The sequence below is a fragment of the Corythoichthys intestinalis genome, chromosome 13 (genome assembly GCF_030265065.1).
Source record: "Corythoichthys intestinalis isolate RoL2023-P3 chromosome 13, ASM3026506v1, whole genome shotgun sequence".
In the NCBI taxonomy this organism is placed as follows: domain Eukaryota; kingdom Metazoa; phylum Chordata; class Actinopteri; order Syngnathiformes; family Syngnathidae; genus Corythoichthys; species Corythoichthys intestinalis.
The window spans coordinates 9,513,324-9,527,027 of NC_080407.1; the positions used below are offsets into that span (position 1 = coordinate 9,513,324).

General features: G+C 45.2%; 1 protein-coding gene across 2 annotated transcripts in view; it reads right to left on the reverse strand.

Moving 5' to 3' along the window:
- Positions 1-13,704, reverse strand: part of cacna1c (calcium channel, voltage-dependent, L type, alpha 1C subunit) — a 241,530-nt gene that overhangs the window by 6,807 nt on the left and 221,019 nt on the right. The window contains exons 33-51 of one of the 2 annotated variants that reach the window (XM_057855351.1): positions 9,220-9,297; positions 6,619-6,756; positions 6,479-6,544; positions 6,286-6,377; positions 4,678-4,840; positions 4,465-4,592; positions 4,236-4,332; positions 4,059-4,161; positions 3,892-3,993; positions 3,690-3,817; positions 3,475-3,615; positions 2,696-3,060; positions 2,559-2,585; positions 1,344-1,457; positions 1,151-1,278; positions 650-747; positions 478-574; positions 306-414; positions 64-232 (exon numbers count right to left, since the gene is read on the reverse strand). In XM_057855351.1, the coding sequence (XP_057711334.1) occupies positions 64-232; positions 306-414; positions 478-574; positions 650-747; positions 1,151-1,278; positions 1,344-1,457; positions 2,559-2,585; positions 2,696-3,060; positions 3,475-3,615; positions 3,690-3,817; positions 3,892-3,993; positions 4,059-4,161; positions 4,236-4,332; positions 4,465-4,592; positions 4,678-4,840; positions 6,286-6,377; positions 6,479-6,544; positions 6,619-6,756; positions 9,220-9,297 (2,343 nt within the window). The remainder of the gene's footprint in view (positions 1-63; positions 233-305; positions 415-477; positions 575-649; positions 748-1,150; positions 1,279-1,343; positions 1,458-2,558; positions 2,586-2,695; positions 3,061-3,474; positions 3,616-3,689; positions 3,818-3,891; positions 3,994-4,058; positions 4,162-4,235; positions 4,333-4,464; positions 4,593-4,677; positions 4,841-6,285; positions 6,378-6,478; positions 6,545-6,618; positions 6,757-9,219; positions 9,298-13,704) is intronic. The other variant, XM_057855352.1, reaches the window with a different exon arrangement.

Sequence of the window (13,704 nt, forward strand, 5' to 3'; positions counted from 1 at the left end):
ATAGAGAAGAAATGTGGAGTCGGTAAATCGCTGGAGATTGAACTCACACTAAAACACACTAACCGCCTCCACCAGACTTCCCGCGCTGCCGTGAGACAGCGAGCTGGAGTCGTGACCCATTACCGAAGGCACCGTAAGCGATGCGGGCCGCGGTGCTCTCTGATTGGTCGTCGGCATACCAGAGGCTGGGTTAGGACTGGGTACCCGACTGTTCCCATTACTGTCGCTATACCTACCAAGCACAAACACACCTCGCCTTAAAGTGTGCACAGGCCAGTTACTCATTTCCATGCGTTCAGTCTTACCAGGGCCCGCAGTTGACCGAGGGCAAGCTGGTGTTTAGCTTTTCGTGGGAGTTGGAGCCCTCTAACCTCAACGAGGGTACTCGCTGAAACGAGGCGTCCCTGCCTTGCCCTGCGCAAAGAGAAAATCGGTCAAATCTGTTGCAACTCGGCTGCCGATGACAGAGCAGTGTACCTGTGGGACTGGCTGGAGGCGTGGAGCACAGTCGACTGAAAAGGGTGGGCGAGTGGCTCCTCCTTATCAATGGACTCAGCCCAGCCACCGCTAGCGCCTTGTAGGAGGAGCGACCGATGAGTATGGCCAGAAAATCGCCAGCCATCTACCGAGTAAATTAGGCGACTTCTACCTGATGATGGACGAGGTGTAGCGGCACAGCCGTCTTCTGCGATACGTCTGGTCTCGATTGCCTCCTCAAGCACTCTAAATGGAAAGATGATCTCCGCCCTGAAGATGTGGAAATAGAGAGTTAAAAGGAAGCAAGAGATAGAAAATAAATGGAATAAAGTTGTACTGAACGAAAAGAGTCGATTTTTCCTTTTTGCAGGTTGTTTTATTCTCATAACGAACAGGAGATAATGACACAGAATCCAGGAGTAAAGAACAAAGAATTTACACTTCAAGACAGACAACTAGAAAAGACATCTCAGTCTGGTACCGGGACACAGAGTGTGTCCCGCCTCTCAGCTCCTACACTTTTTCTTACCTCCCCCTTGGGGGAGGGTTAACTTCCACTAAAAACTTGCTTGGAATGTGCAACCCCCAGCCCCTGATTAGATTACATACACTGAACAAAAGACACGCTTTCACATGATTATTGTGAATATATGGAAATATATTTCTACAGTACCTAAAGAGGTTGGGCAGAGGAAGACTCTTCTGGGAGATTGCCACCCTCCCCCTCCTCTTCTCTCCTCCGCATCGTCTCCTTCCTCCATGGGAGTCAATTGCTTGCAGGTGTCATCGTGGTACACCAGCCTAATGCCAGAAGAGCAGCATGAGAAACAACTCGTCATTGCAGACCACGTTAATGCCGGTCGTACATGTCGGACGAGAGTGAATGGTCGTCCTCGTGGAACTCGCTCTCATCGTACGTCTCCTCCGTGGACCCTTCCCCTCGGCGGATGATCGGCAGGCGGCTGTCGCTCGAGTCGGAGCTGCGGGTCGAAGCACAAACGCGCGATGAACACGAGCACACAGATGATCGTGTTTAGATTTTAAGCAAAGGAGCACACTTAAAGACCAGCAAAAGAAGTGGTGAAGCAGTCAGGGTTAGCCAGGAGGTATTATACACCAGTGGTCCCCAACCTTTTTTGCACCACGGACCGGTGTTATGTGGGGCAGAAAATGGCACGACGGGGCTAAAAACTGTAAAAAGTCACCACAGCGGCCTGTCCTAAAACTTGACAGCTAATATTCTTGGTCGCAGGCATGATAAGTTCTTCTCCAATCGAAAAAGGTTTCTTGGCTTTAGCAATATAGTTTGCCACGAGTTATGATGCTCTCAGTGCATTCGCTTTTGTTGCCTCGTTTGCAAGCTTTTAGCGGCATATTAGCAGAATGGCTCTCTTCTGGCCAAGCAGGTGGAATTTCCCTGCAAAAAAGCCATCCAAAGACATCTATTTTTCAGTCATTTATGCGAACTTAAATAGCTAATTCGAGCAAAACGACCAGAAGTACAACGTGCAACACCCGACCAACAGCAGCTAACGTTACTGTTTACATTGATTCACACTAGCCTATAGGTGTGCAAACACCCCAGTAATGGCGGCCAAACATCAGAGGGCTACGTACACAAGTCCCTACTCGGTTTAGTCAATAGAATAGACAGGTATTTTGATGTGTCAAGAGGCACAAGCCAGATTGCGATCGTTAACAAATTATTTCTCTGCGGCCCATTAGCAAATACAACATGGACCGGTACCTGGCCCGGTGGTTGGGGATCCCTGTTATACACGACCCATCACTACTGGCACCAAAACAAACTATGGGTTAGAAGTGTGCTTTTTCAACCTGTTAAGATGTTTCACAAAGTCTAACCCAGAAGCGCAATTGACAAATCATAAACGAAGAGCAAAAAAAAATGCCTTGCATAGGAAAGGTTTGGTGCGGCGCCACCAAACTCTCTATAGGCAGTGCAAGAGTGCATAGCAACAGGCGTCGCTATGGCACGTTCTCATCCACGCATTGACACGTCGCGGGATGAGAACCTTTCGGAGCAAACGTCAGCAAACACGCACTGCGCCCTGGCAACATACCGAATGAGGTTGTCAAAAAAAGTCATCCTGCTTGCCATCACGCACAAGGAACAGAAGAAAGGAATGAAAAGTTTGGGTATAGAGTGCAAGAAGTAGAAGGGAAAAAGATCATTTTTGTCCTTCAAGTGCACACTCGCCTTTTCGGAGGGAAGCACCAGGCCGATCTGGGCAGCAGGATGGGCGTGAGCGGCTGTCCCGTGTGGCCGTCCACCGTACTGATGGATGGGCTGGGGAAGCGGCCGCCACCCTGCGGGGCCACGCCCACCATGCCAGTGTTGTTGGCGTTGTTGATGTTGGCGTTGGAGCCCGACGAGGAGTACGAGGACGGCGTGAAGGTGGTGGAGTCCACGAGCTTTTCATGAGACGGGCTCTCGCCTTCGCACGGGGAGCCCTTCTGGCTGATGTGCAATGGACGCTGGGTGGTGAACGACTGCGGGAAGGAGGCGCGGCCGTCGCTCTGATTGTAGTAGTTGACGTGGTTGCCAAACAAACCGCCCGACCGCTGCGGAGTCACAGATGGAGAACCAAACGACATCAATAGAGCAGCGACAAGAAAAAATAGTCTGGTGTACTATAACAAACATAACTAGGTGCATTCATTCCAGCGAGGACGTCAAGGCAAAGCAAAAATATGGCTCGGTTGTGAGGTGTGTAATAGCATTACCAGTCTTTAAGGATTAAATCTAAAGTAAATGTCTACCAGCCATTTTTCCCTCTACACAGGTAAAAGATCATATTTGCATGAAGCTCAACTGAAAATGATAGCACTGTTGGGAGACTTTTTCAGTGAAACAAGGTTTAAATTGTATGCTCTTTAGCACATGCATGAGGATTTTTCATCTCTTCATGAAGAGCTTCAAGCTGGACACGAAGCATCGTTCTCTCTCTTTGCAGAGCGAGTTTAAAAGACTCCGACCTTTACCCTGAAGATATCGTCCTCGGACGCAGCTGACACTGGCTCCTTCAGGCCTTTGTCTACCTCCTCCTCCACCGTCAAGTCTCCGGAGATGGCCCTCCTAATCTCCGGACCGATGTCATGCAACGTCCGCAGGCCCGCCTAAAGGCACGCAAAAATCGTGTGTTGTGACGTAGAAATGAAGTATGATGCTGGCACATCTTGTATGTGTCTACCTGCAGAGAAAGGGCGGTTTTGGGGGGCACTTTGGCCACCAGCCCTTGTTCTTTCCTCTTCTTGAACTTGCGGAAATACTCCTGAATAAGGAAGGTGGCGTAGAACTTTCCGACGGTCACCTCGTCATCTAAGGGAGAACCAGGCGAAACGACATGTATCGAGACATTTTTTGCACGTTGTCGGACATTAAGGAATACACACCACCAGCAGGAGGCACCACTTGATCCAAGAGTTTCATGCTGGTTCTCTTCCAGATCTTCTTCACGATAGCCCTCAGTTCCTCGTTGGCCTGCTCCAAGTTACCTAAAAACACAACATTACGAATCTGGAAACTTCTCCGGTAGAGACAACGCGAGTGTGCACTTTACCTTCTGTCTTGATCCTCAGTGCGGTTCTAACCAGCGCAAACAGCGTGGCGTTGAACATGACAGTTCCGTCACTGTTCAGGGGCATGTTCATGGATACCAGACGCTACACACAAAAGGACGATGCTTCAAGTTCTTGTGGAAGCGTTGAGTCAAAATCCCAGAGTGGCGACAGCTCACCTTGCAGGCGACCCGGTGAGGACAGAGCTTTCCGAAGCCGAGCGGAGGCTGGATTCTTCGGAGCAGGGTCACAACATCCAGATGCTTGATCCTCCCCCTGAAAACAAAAAGACACTATGATCGACGTCCACTCATGCGGCTGTGAATTTAGTTTATCATTTGTAGCCGTCCAATCTGAAGTGGGAGGTCTTGCAGAGTCAATGACAGCCAACGAGCTCGGTGAACTCACTTGGCTTCAGGGTCGTACTCTGCCCAGATCCTCTTGAACTCATCGAGATGATGCGGCCCCAGGATGGACCAATCCCGAGTCAGGTAGTCAAAGTTGTCCATAATGACAGCCACGAACAGATTGATGATCTGTGGAGAAGAAAACATCAAATTATCAGTCGAATTTCCGAAACTCCGCTGAATGAGATACGAAGATTTATGTATCGGCGCCGACCAGAAAGGCACAGAGCATGTAGAAGCTGACAAAGTAGATGATTGCAAACTGGCTCCCGCAGTCTTCATGGATGGTGATGTTTTCATTGGTGGAGCCTTTCTCGCACGGCCGATTGGGCGAGCACGCCAGCATGATCTCCTGCCACGCCTCACCCGTCGCACATCTTGCATAGATTAAAAAAAAAACAACTGCTCACCTACAGTCCCTGACAAAAGTCTTGACGCTTATCCATTTTGTAGAAACAATTGCTAATAACCTGACTTTTAATTATTCAATTGGTTTCAGAAATGGCTCATGTGAAAGCTAAGAACCTCCCAAATGATGTTAAATGTACAAAAATATATTTGTTTCACTGAAAAGAGATTTATCATTTAATAAAGACCTGAAGGTCAAATTTTGGCAAGACAAAAGTTTTGTCACCAACAGAAAGTAGTGTGAAAATTTAACAAAAAATGTACTTCAAATACAAAAATATGTCATATAACATAAGCGAATTAAGTAGTGGTGCTGTGAGATCTATATTTAATATTTTGTATGACTTCCAAGGGCTTGAAGGACTGACTGCATCCATGCGGTTCGGCAAGGATTCATACAATTTATTGATGAAGTCATCAGGAACATCATAGAAAGCAGTCTTGCATGCCTCCCAGAGTTAATCAACATTGTTGGGTTTTGTTTTCCATGCTTCCTCTTTCATCCTACTACTAACATGCTCATTGATGTTCATGTCTGGTGACTTGGCTGGCCAGTCCTGGAGGATCTTGATCTTCTTTGCCTTGATGAACTTTGAGGTAGAGATTGAAGTATGTGATGGAGCTGCAGAATGGGTCCCTTTTTATGGTTAGGAATGTAAGAGGTTGCTAAGATTTGTTGATATTTCAGACTACCTAAGTTGCCTTCCACCCTGCAGATCTCTCGCACACCCCATACTGGATGTTACCCCAGACCATGATTTTGCCACCACCAAACTTCTCTGTTTTCTGAGTAAATCTCGGATCCATGCGGGCTCCAGTAGGTCTCCTGCAATATTTGCGGTGACTGTGATGTAATTCAATGGAAGATTCATCTGAAAAATCCACCTTTAGCCACTTTTCCAGCATCCATCCTTTTGACAGGCTGTGGGCCTTGGCAAATGCTGGTTTCTGGGCACTGATTCGACCATGGAGGCCATTTCTAGACAGAATTCGACAGACTGCTCTGGTTGACACAGGGACTTCAGGTGACCAGGTCTCGTGGAGACTCTGCTGCAGTGGAAAAAGATCAAGATCCTCCAGGACTGGCCACCCCATTCATCATTTGGGAGGGTCTAAGCTTTCACATGAGCCATTTCTGAAACCAATTGAATAACTAAAAGTCAGGTTATTAGCAATTGTTTCTACAAAATGGATAAGCGACAAGACTTTTGTCAGAGACTGCATATGGAATTTTCTTCCCTCGTCTTAATCCACTTTAAGAGTCTGCATTTGACATTTACCCTGCGTCAATCCTTTATTTAACCCACAAAAATGTGTAGAATTAAAGAAAATTCCATTAGTCAGGAATATCCTAGAAGCCGGGGCGCCGAGCGGGGCAAAAGAGGACGATAAGGAGCGTCGGAATCTTCCTCACCTGAAAAGCAGCAACACTGCCTGGGGGAACGTCTGGAAATTGTTGTTCCTGTTGATCTGCGTGTAGTCCCGCAGCGCTATCTTGCCAAACATCTGCACGAGAAGCGGCGGGGGAGAAAAACATATCAGTCTCTTTGGTCAATTAGGAAAGGCCAATTAAATCCAACAGGGAGGCGAGGCGGGAGGCGGTTTACCTGCATGCCAATGACGGCGTATATGAAGAAGAGCATCACGATGAGCAATGCGACGTAAGGTAGAGCCTGCAGACACCAGACAGATGCATCTATATTTTCCGAAAATTACACAAATTCAATACTTTTGTTTCTATAGTGACCTGGAAGGACTTGATGAAAGTCCATAGTAGTGTCCGGATTCCTTCCCCACGGGAGAGCAGCTTCACCAACCGCATGACACGGAAAAGCCGGAAAAAGGTGATGGAGATGCGGGCGCTCTCTTCAGAGTTCTGCAGCCCCTTGTTGACATCATTTGCACAAATTAACACGGAAATCAGAGGCAAGAGAACAACAGAGATCGCGGAGATTTCACGAGGCAACAAACAGATCGACAAACTTCACAGTCGACTAGATTCTGGTGGTTGGTAGTTTGCCTGAACGGGACGGGAATAAGGATGTCCTCAGAGATTACCGTCCAAGCTAAACTTGTCCATAAATCCAGGAGAACAATTTGGAAGCGTCAGAAATCTGAGCCTGAAGGGAGGTCGGTGTTCCAATAAATCATGTTTGGTGTGAGGAAACAACTGGGGAGCTTCACATGGATTAAAATATTTTATCTCCTGGAATAAATTCCTATCATCACGCTTGGCAAATCTCATTTTCACCCTTTCTGGCGGTTTGCTTTTACTGTCAAACCCTCTTGTGACTGACGTGCTTTTCTCACAAGCTATTTTTAGACTTTTTTTGGGGGATAGAAATTTGGCAGTTGACGAGGTTTTAGCGGCGGCGACGGTGGCTTTCTTTTGTGTCCCAGCAGTCAATGATAAAATATTCAGCCATCTCGCTGAGTGCTATTCTAATACGCATTCATTTATTTATGCCACTGCTGCTGCTCCGTCTTCTGGGCCCAAACAACAAAAGCAGCAAAATTTTGACGTGACGTACAGTACTTTGAACACCCTTGTAACGCTTCAACCACAAAATAAGAAAAATGTCAGTGAGAATTATGGTGAAATATCTGTTTGTTGCCACACGTTCCGCGACGACAGCGCTGTCCAATGAGACTGCCATTCTCCATATATTACCGAGACATTTTGTTCAGAGTTAAAGATCATTTACAGTCACGTGAAAAAATTAGGACACCACAAATAAATATTCAGTTTATTATTAATAAATGTTCACATATCAATGTCTGATCTTGTTTTTCTTTATCTCTGGAAAGTAAAGTGATTTAATAGCAGGTAAACAACAAAAATTAACATTGTTTGACTTATTCAACCAAATTTATCAACAAAAGTGCCGTTTCAAGTCACTCATAGCATCTCTGGGCTTTGACTCGGCCGTTCCAGGACTCATTTCTACCTTTTCAGCCAGTCGTTTTTGGATTTACTGGTATGTTTTGGGTCATTGTCATGTTGCAGGGTCCAGTTTCGCTTCAGCTTGAATTTTTTAAAAAGAGGATCTCCCATGTTCATCTAGCCCCTTCTGATACACAATAGAATTCATGGTGGATTCTATGATGGTGAGCTGGCCAGGTCCTGCTGCAGCAAAGCATCCCCAAACCATGACACTTCCACCTCTGTGGTTCACAGTTGGTATGAGGTTCTTTTCCTAGAATGCTGTATTGGATTTATGCCAAACATGCCCTCTGTTCTGGTGTCAATTTTAGATTCATCTGTACAAAGAACATAATTCCAGAAGTCTTGGTTTTTGTCTACATTCACTCTGGAAAACTTAAGTCTGGCCTTCATGTTCTTCTTGGAGAGCAAAGGTTTTCTCCTTGCACAGCTCCCATGAGGCATGCACTTTCACATCAACAGTAGCAAGGGCCTGTTGTAGGTCCTGTGATGACATTTTAGGGTTTTTGGAAACTTCTTTTAGCATCTTGCGGTCTGCTCTCGGGGTGAACTTGCTTAGACGGCCAGACCTGGGCATGTTGGCAGTTGTTTTGAATGTCCTCCACTTGTAGACTATTTTCCGGACAGTGGAATGGCTGATTTTATACTCTTTTGAAATCCCATACCAGACTCATAAGCATCTACAATCTTCTTTCTGAAGGCCTCAGACAGCTCCTTTGATCTCACCACGGTGTTTCCACTCACCTCAACAGTCAGTCACTGTTGAAAGTAATCTGCGTTGAGGAGTGGGTCAAACTTTCTAGAGACCGATGTTAAAGACTGTTAGATGGCTACAAAAAGCGTCTCATTGAAGTTATTTCAGCTAAAGGGAGTAACACTAGCTATTAGGTGGTAGGTCCTAACTTTTTCCTCGGTTAGAATATGCATTTTTGTTGATAAATTTGGTGTAATGAGTAAAACAATGTTATTTTTTGTTGTTTACCTGCAATTAAATTACTTTCTTTTCCAGGGATAAAGAAAAACAAGATCAGACATTGATATGTGAACATTTCTTAATATAGAAATGAATTTTTTCACATGACTGTAGATTGTGTGGAAATGGCATCCTGTTGGAGAACACGCCGTTCCTAAAATGTTGCAATGCTACAAATAACCAAACACAGCCCATGTTGGACGCAGTTGCTTCAAATGAGCGTGGGGCGGGAAGCTCAGGTGACATCACGAAAAAGAAAGAGTTTGACACATCATAGACAGAAAAGTGTCAGCGTGACGGTTTGCACTGGACATCACACCCAAAAATGGAAGCGGTGGAGGGCACGCACAGTGTGATGATGCTAGGGGTCATGCGGAGGACGGCGGGAGAGATGGACGCGGGAGGGAGGCGAGGTTACCGTCGGCGCGTACCATTGTTCTTACCACATGGGGGTGAGAGGAGGAAGAGGAGGAGGACGAAGAGGAGGAGGACGAGGAGGAGTCAGCTGGCTTTAAGGAAAGGCAACAAAGATCAGCAACAGAGCAGCGCCTTGGGAGGGGGGAAGTGTCAGTGTCAACGGGGGTCGAAGATTCTTGCTTAGTGATTTATTCTCACTAATACATATTTACTTTTTGAGGCGGATTACATCCGTCAATGGCAGCCTACGAGGCAACGAAATTTGATAGAAATTCATTTGTGTATGGATATAGAGTGGTACTTCTACTTACAAAACTAATTGGTTCTGGAAGTAGCTTCGTAACTTTAAAATTCTGTAAGTAGAGACGCGTTTTCCATGTGAATGCCCTAATCCGTTTTATAATGCATAAAAATGCATCAAAACATGTTCCAAATGCAGTGCTGCCTCTACTTCCGAATGTCTCTACATACAGAATTTTCAGCTTAAGACACGCCTCAATGGGAAAATTTTGCCTATTGTAACAAAAGAAATTTCAGGATACGAAAAGAAAAATACAGCATGGGCTGCTACTCGCATTGAACATACTTACAGCTGCTCTGCCATTGGCTATTGCCTAGCATTCCTGGCATTCAATTGGCTAAGAGGGACCTCTACTGTATGTGTGTATCCCAGCGTCCACTTCATTTGCCCCTCATGTTCCGACAGCTTCACATGAGTGTATTTTATTCTTTACGCTGATGAAGACGATGCTGTAATACATAAATACACATACAGTAGAGTTTTTTCTTGCCAATTGGATGCCAGGAATGCTAGGCAATAGCCAATGGCAGAGCAGCTAAGTATGTTACGTTCAGTAAACTCTGGGAGCTGCAAGTACCAGCCATACTGTATTTTTCCCTTTCGTATCCGGAAATTTCTTTCGTAACGAGAGGCAATATTTTCCTGTTGCGGCATGTCTTAACCTGAAAATTCTGTATGTAGAGGCATTCGTAAGTAGAGTTACCACTGTATCCAAAAAAATGAGGTAGTGGGGGGGGCATAATTTCATCTGGGCCAGGAGGGACAATTCCCAAGATATTACAGGGTATATAGACTGGTGGCATCAGGCTAGATTGAAGCATGTTGGGACTGTAGGATATTGGAAAGTCTGTTTAAGGCTGCGGGGCTGAAATAATGAATAATGGCCCGGGCCAGCGTAGAGAGAAGGGGAAGGAGCTGATGATGTGTCTGCAACATTTATGTGCAGGTGCCCGTGGCTTTATGTGTACGCTGATGGATGGAGGCCTGCCTCTGGAGCTATCTGTTTATCTTCCAGCCAGATGGAGCTAAGACGCAATAGCGCGAGTTGACGCTACACGACGTTCAAGCTGTGTTTACTGCGCCAGAAGACAATTGGAAAACACCGAATGTGCCGTTCAAGGCCTCGTTTGAGCTCGAAATACGAGAACTTTGGAGTCAAACAGGCACCGGAATATTACATTCGGAGTTATCTTAGCGGGCTAAGATGAGACATAGAAACAACAGGATTGCCCTATTGTAGTGATATTTGAAATGAGTGGGTGGGCCCTGTTAAAACAACCCCCTGGCTGAAGAGAGAATTTTTATGAAAGAAAGACGTGAACAGAAAAATGCAAACGGTGAACAATGCTTTGCGGTGGGATTCTAACAGGGCCACCTCATTACAGTATAGTTATAAGGCAATTCTATACCAACTGTATAAGGGTGTTTATACAGTGCAAAGTTAAAAGACATTTGGACACAACATAAAGGACATTGACAGATAGAAAGAAGGAAAGGAAAGGAGGGAAGGTGTGATGTCTTTTGGCATTGTTTGAACTTCCATCGTTACCAAGGCAACATTAAGTGTGGGATTACATGAGTTTAAGTATTGTCAGGAGTGATATATTCTGTACATCAGCTCGCAGTGCGCTTATGCTTCAAGCCAAGATAGCAAGACAAATCAAAGACAGCAATCAGAGGCCATTTTTCATTTCCAAAAGAAACATCATGTCGACAAGCTTCAATTACTTTCTAATTGTGCTGCATCGCTATGTTAAACAGCGATGCCTGAGTGCAGTCAGGATCTGCAGGTTTAAATACTTACATATACAATACAAATACAGTATGTTTGGTTTAACAAATGGATCCCACAAATGCAGTGCAAAAATTCTATTCCATTCTACATGGTGGGGCAGAGCAACTTGCTTATTTAAATTTGGTGTTCTGAAGCAATGGTTGCTCTAATGATAGTAGTGATGGACTTATTTGAGAGGGTGGGGCTTAAAGTTTGGTTGTTAACGTGCGTTATTTATTTTGTGTTTATTTTTCAGGAACCCCAGTGAGCAACATGGAGTGGACAAAGTTGGAACACGCTTCACTGCTTGACGCATTTTTTTCAAACGGTCGCTCAATCGTCGCAGTGCATTCCGTAGACTTTTCAATATTGCACCCCGCTCCACACCCATCTGGTTCAGTGTTGGCTGGAAACACTCATTGATCATGTTGACATAATGATCAGATATCACTGATACCGCCTGTTCGTTTTCTTAAAAAAACCATGGGCCTATTATGCCAACTTGCGATAGTGCACACCAAACAGTTACACGTAGTGCGTGTAGAGGACGTTGATGAAGTTCTCTGGGGTTTTCAGGACTTCAATAGCACGTTTTGCTTCTTAACAGATCCCGAAAGATATAAGTGAGCCTCATCCCGGAGGAAAATAAGTGTGTCGTCAAGCAAGCCCAAAAGGGCCTCACATGTATTTTCACAAGCAATAAAATCGTGTGGATTAAGTTCCTGCACCATAGCTAATTTGTAGGGATGAAATTTCAATTCTTCATGGAAAATTCGTCTCACAGAACCAGCAGACAACCCAAGAGCAGATGCGTGTTTGCGAGCAGACCGTCGGGGAGATCTCAAAACAGATCGTCTCACCGCATCAATGTTTTGGGGTGACCTTGCTGTTTGTCAGAGGTCAGGTTTCAGGTTTCCCTGAAATTGTTTACCCATGAAACAATCGACTGCTGGCCAGGAACACGACCACAGAGTGCAATATTGAAATGTCTACAGAATGCACGTTGCGTTGCGACGACTGAGCGATCGCTTGAAAAGAAATGCCTCAACAGTGAAAGCGCGTTCCAACTTCGTCCACTCCATAATGCTCACTGGGGTTCCTAAAAAATAAACACAAAATAAAAAACACACATTAAGAACCAAACTTTAAGCGCCACCCTCTCAAATAAGTCCATCCCTACCATCCTCAGAGCAACCACCGCTTCAGCGTGCCAGATTTAAATAAGCAAGTTGCTCTGCCCCACAGTTTGTACTGTAATACTACATAATTTGAGTTATTACTTTTGCAGTCATACTATGTAAATATACAACACATGAAAAAACAGTATGTGAGAAGCACGATCAAAGGAAAAGAAGTGATGAAGCAAATCAGAATCCAAGGTGGTTTTTACAGATGACAAAGATGCTTATGTCAGGTATCCCAGTGTATGTACTTGAAAATATTCCTATCAAAGTACTTTACAGCGTTGTTCACAGAAAGTCCACATCTCGGGGGGGCTTCACGGATCCCCTTTCTGGAGGCACAAAAGCAAAAGGCGAGCGCGCACCCTTGGGAAGCGCTGAGCTTATTGGTATGCCCGGCCAGCGCTGTCTGGGGTGAAACGCACTTCATTCCGGCATAGGGGAAACATGCTGCGCTACCCTTGTGCACATTCACACCTTGTTTGGTGGTGTTAAATGCAGCTACATACGGGAACAACCCCCCGGAGGGGTGACATGAATATCTAATTACCTTATTTGTTGGGACATTTACGGAGATTTGAAATCAAATCTATTGGATCGTACAGGTGTCACGTGGCGGACCACGTGGAGTGTGCAGCATGATTGTCCAGGTCATAAAAACGGCACTTTTCAAGATGAATTTTTAATGTGACATTCATCTATTTGACCAGCCTGCAAGCGACATCATTGTACAACATGATTTGCTTCCCTGAAAATTGAGTCCTGCCAGAAGAATGTATTCTGCTTCTATGACTAAATGATGTGGAGTTCTGTCCGGGCGTACTGCGCTTTCGCTTGCTGCATGCTAAAGAGCCCCCCACCCTTCCCAATATCACACGACGAGCATTCCTGAAGTCTAAACACAATAAACTCTCAACATTTGACTCGTGTTGGGCATATGCATTGTTATGCCGCCCCATTGTTGACCGCTAGGCCTCCATGTGAAGAATAAATGAATCCATAAATACATTTACATACATTTCACGGGCCTTGAGTGAAACCATTTACGGATTAAATTGTTCCCTGTGTCTGCCATTTCTGCTGTGCAAAAAAAATGTTTATTTAGAATAACACGCTGAAAGTACAGCTCTAAGCATTTTCTTTTTAAATATACTTGGAGATTGAATGACTCCAAACCAGGACATTGCATCTTGTCATCTGTCATGCAAAGGAAAAGTGGGGGTTGAACAAATTTCAAATGATA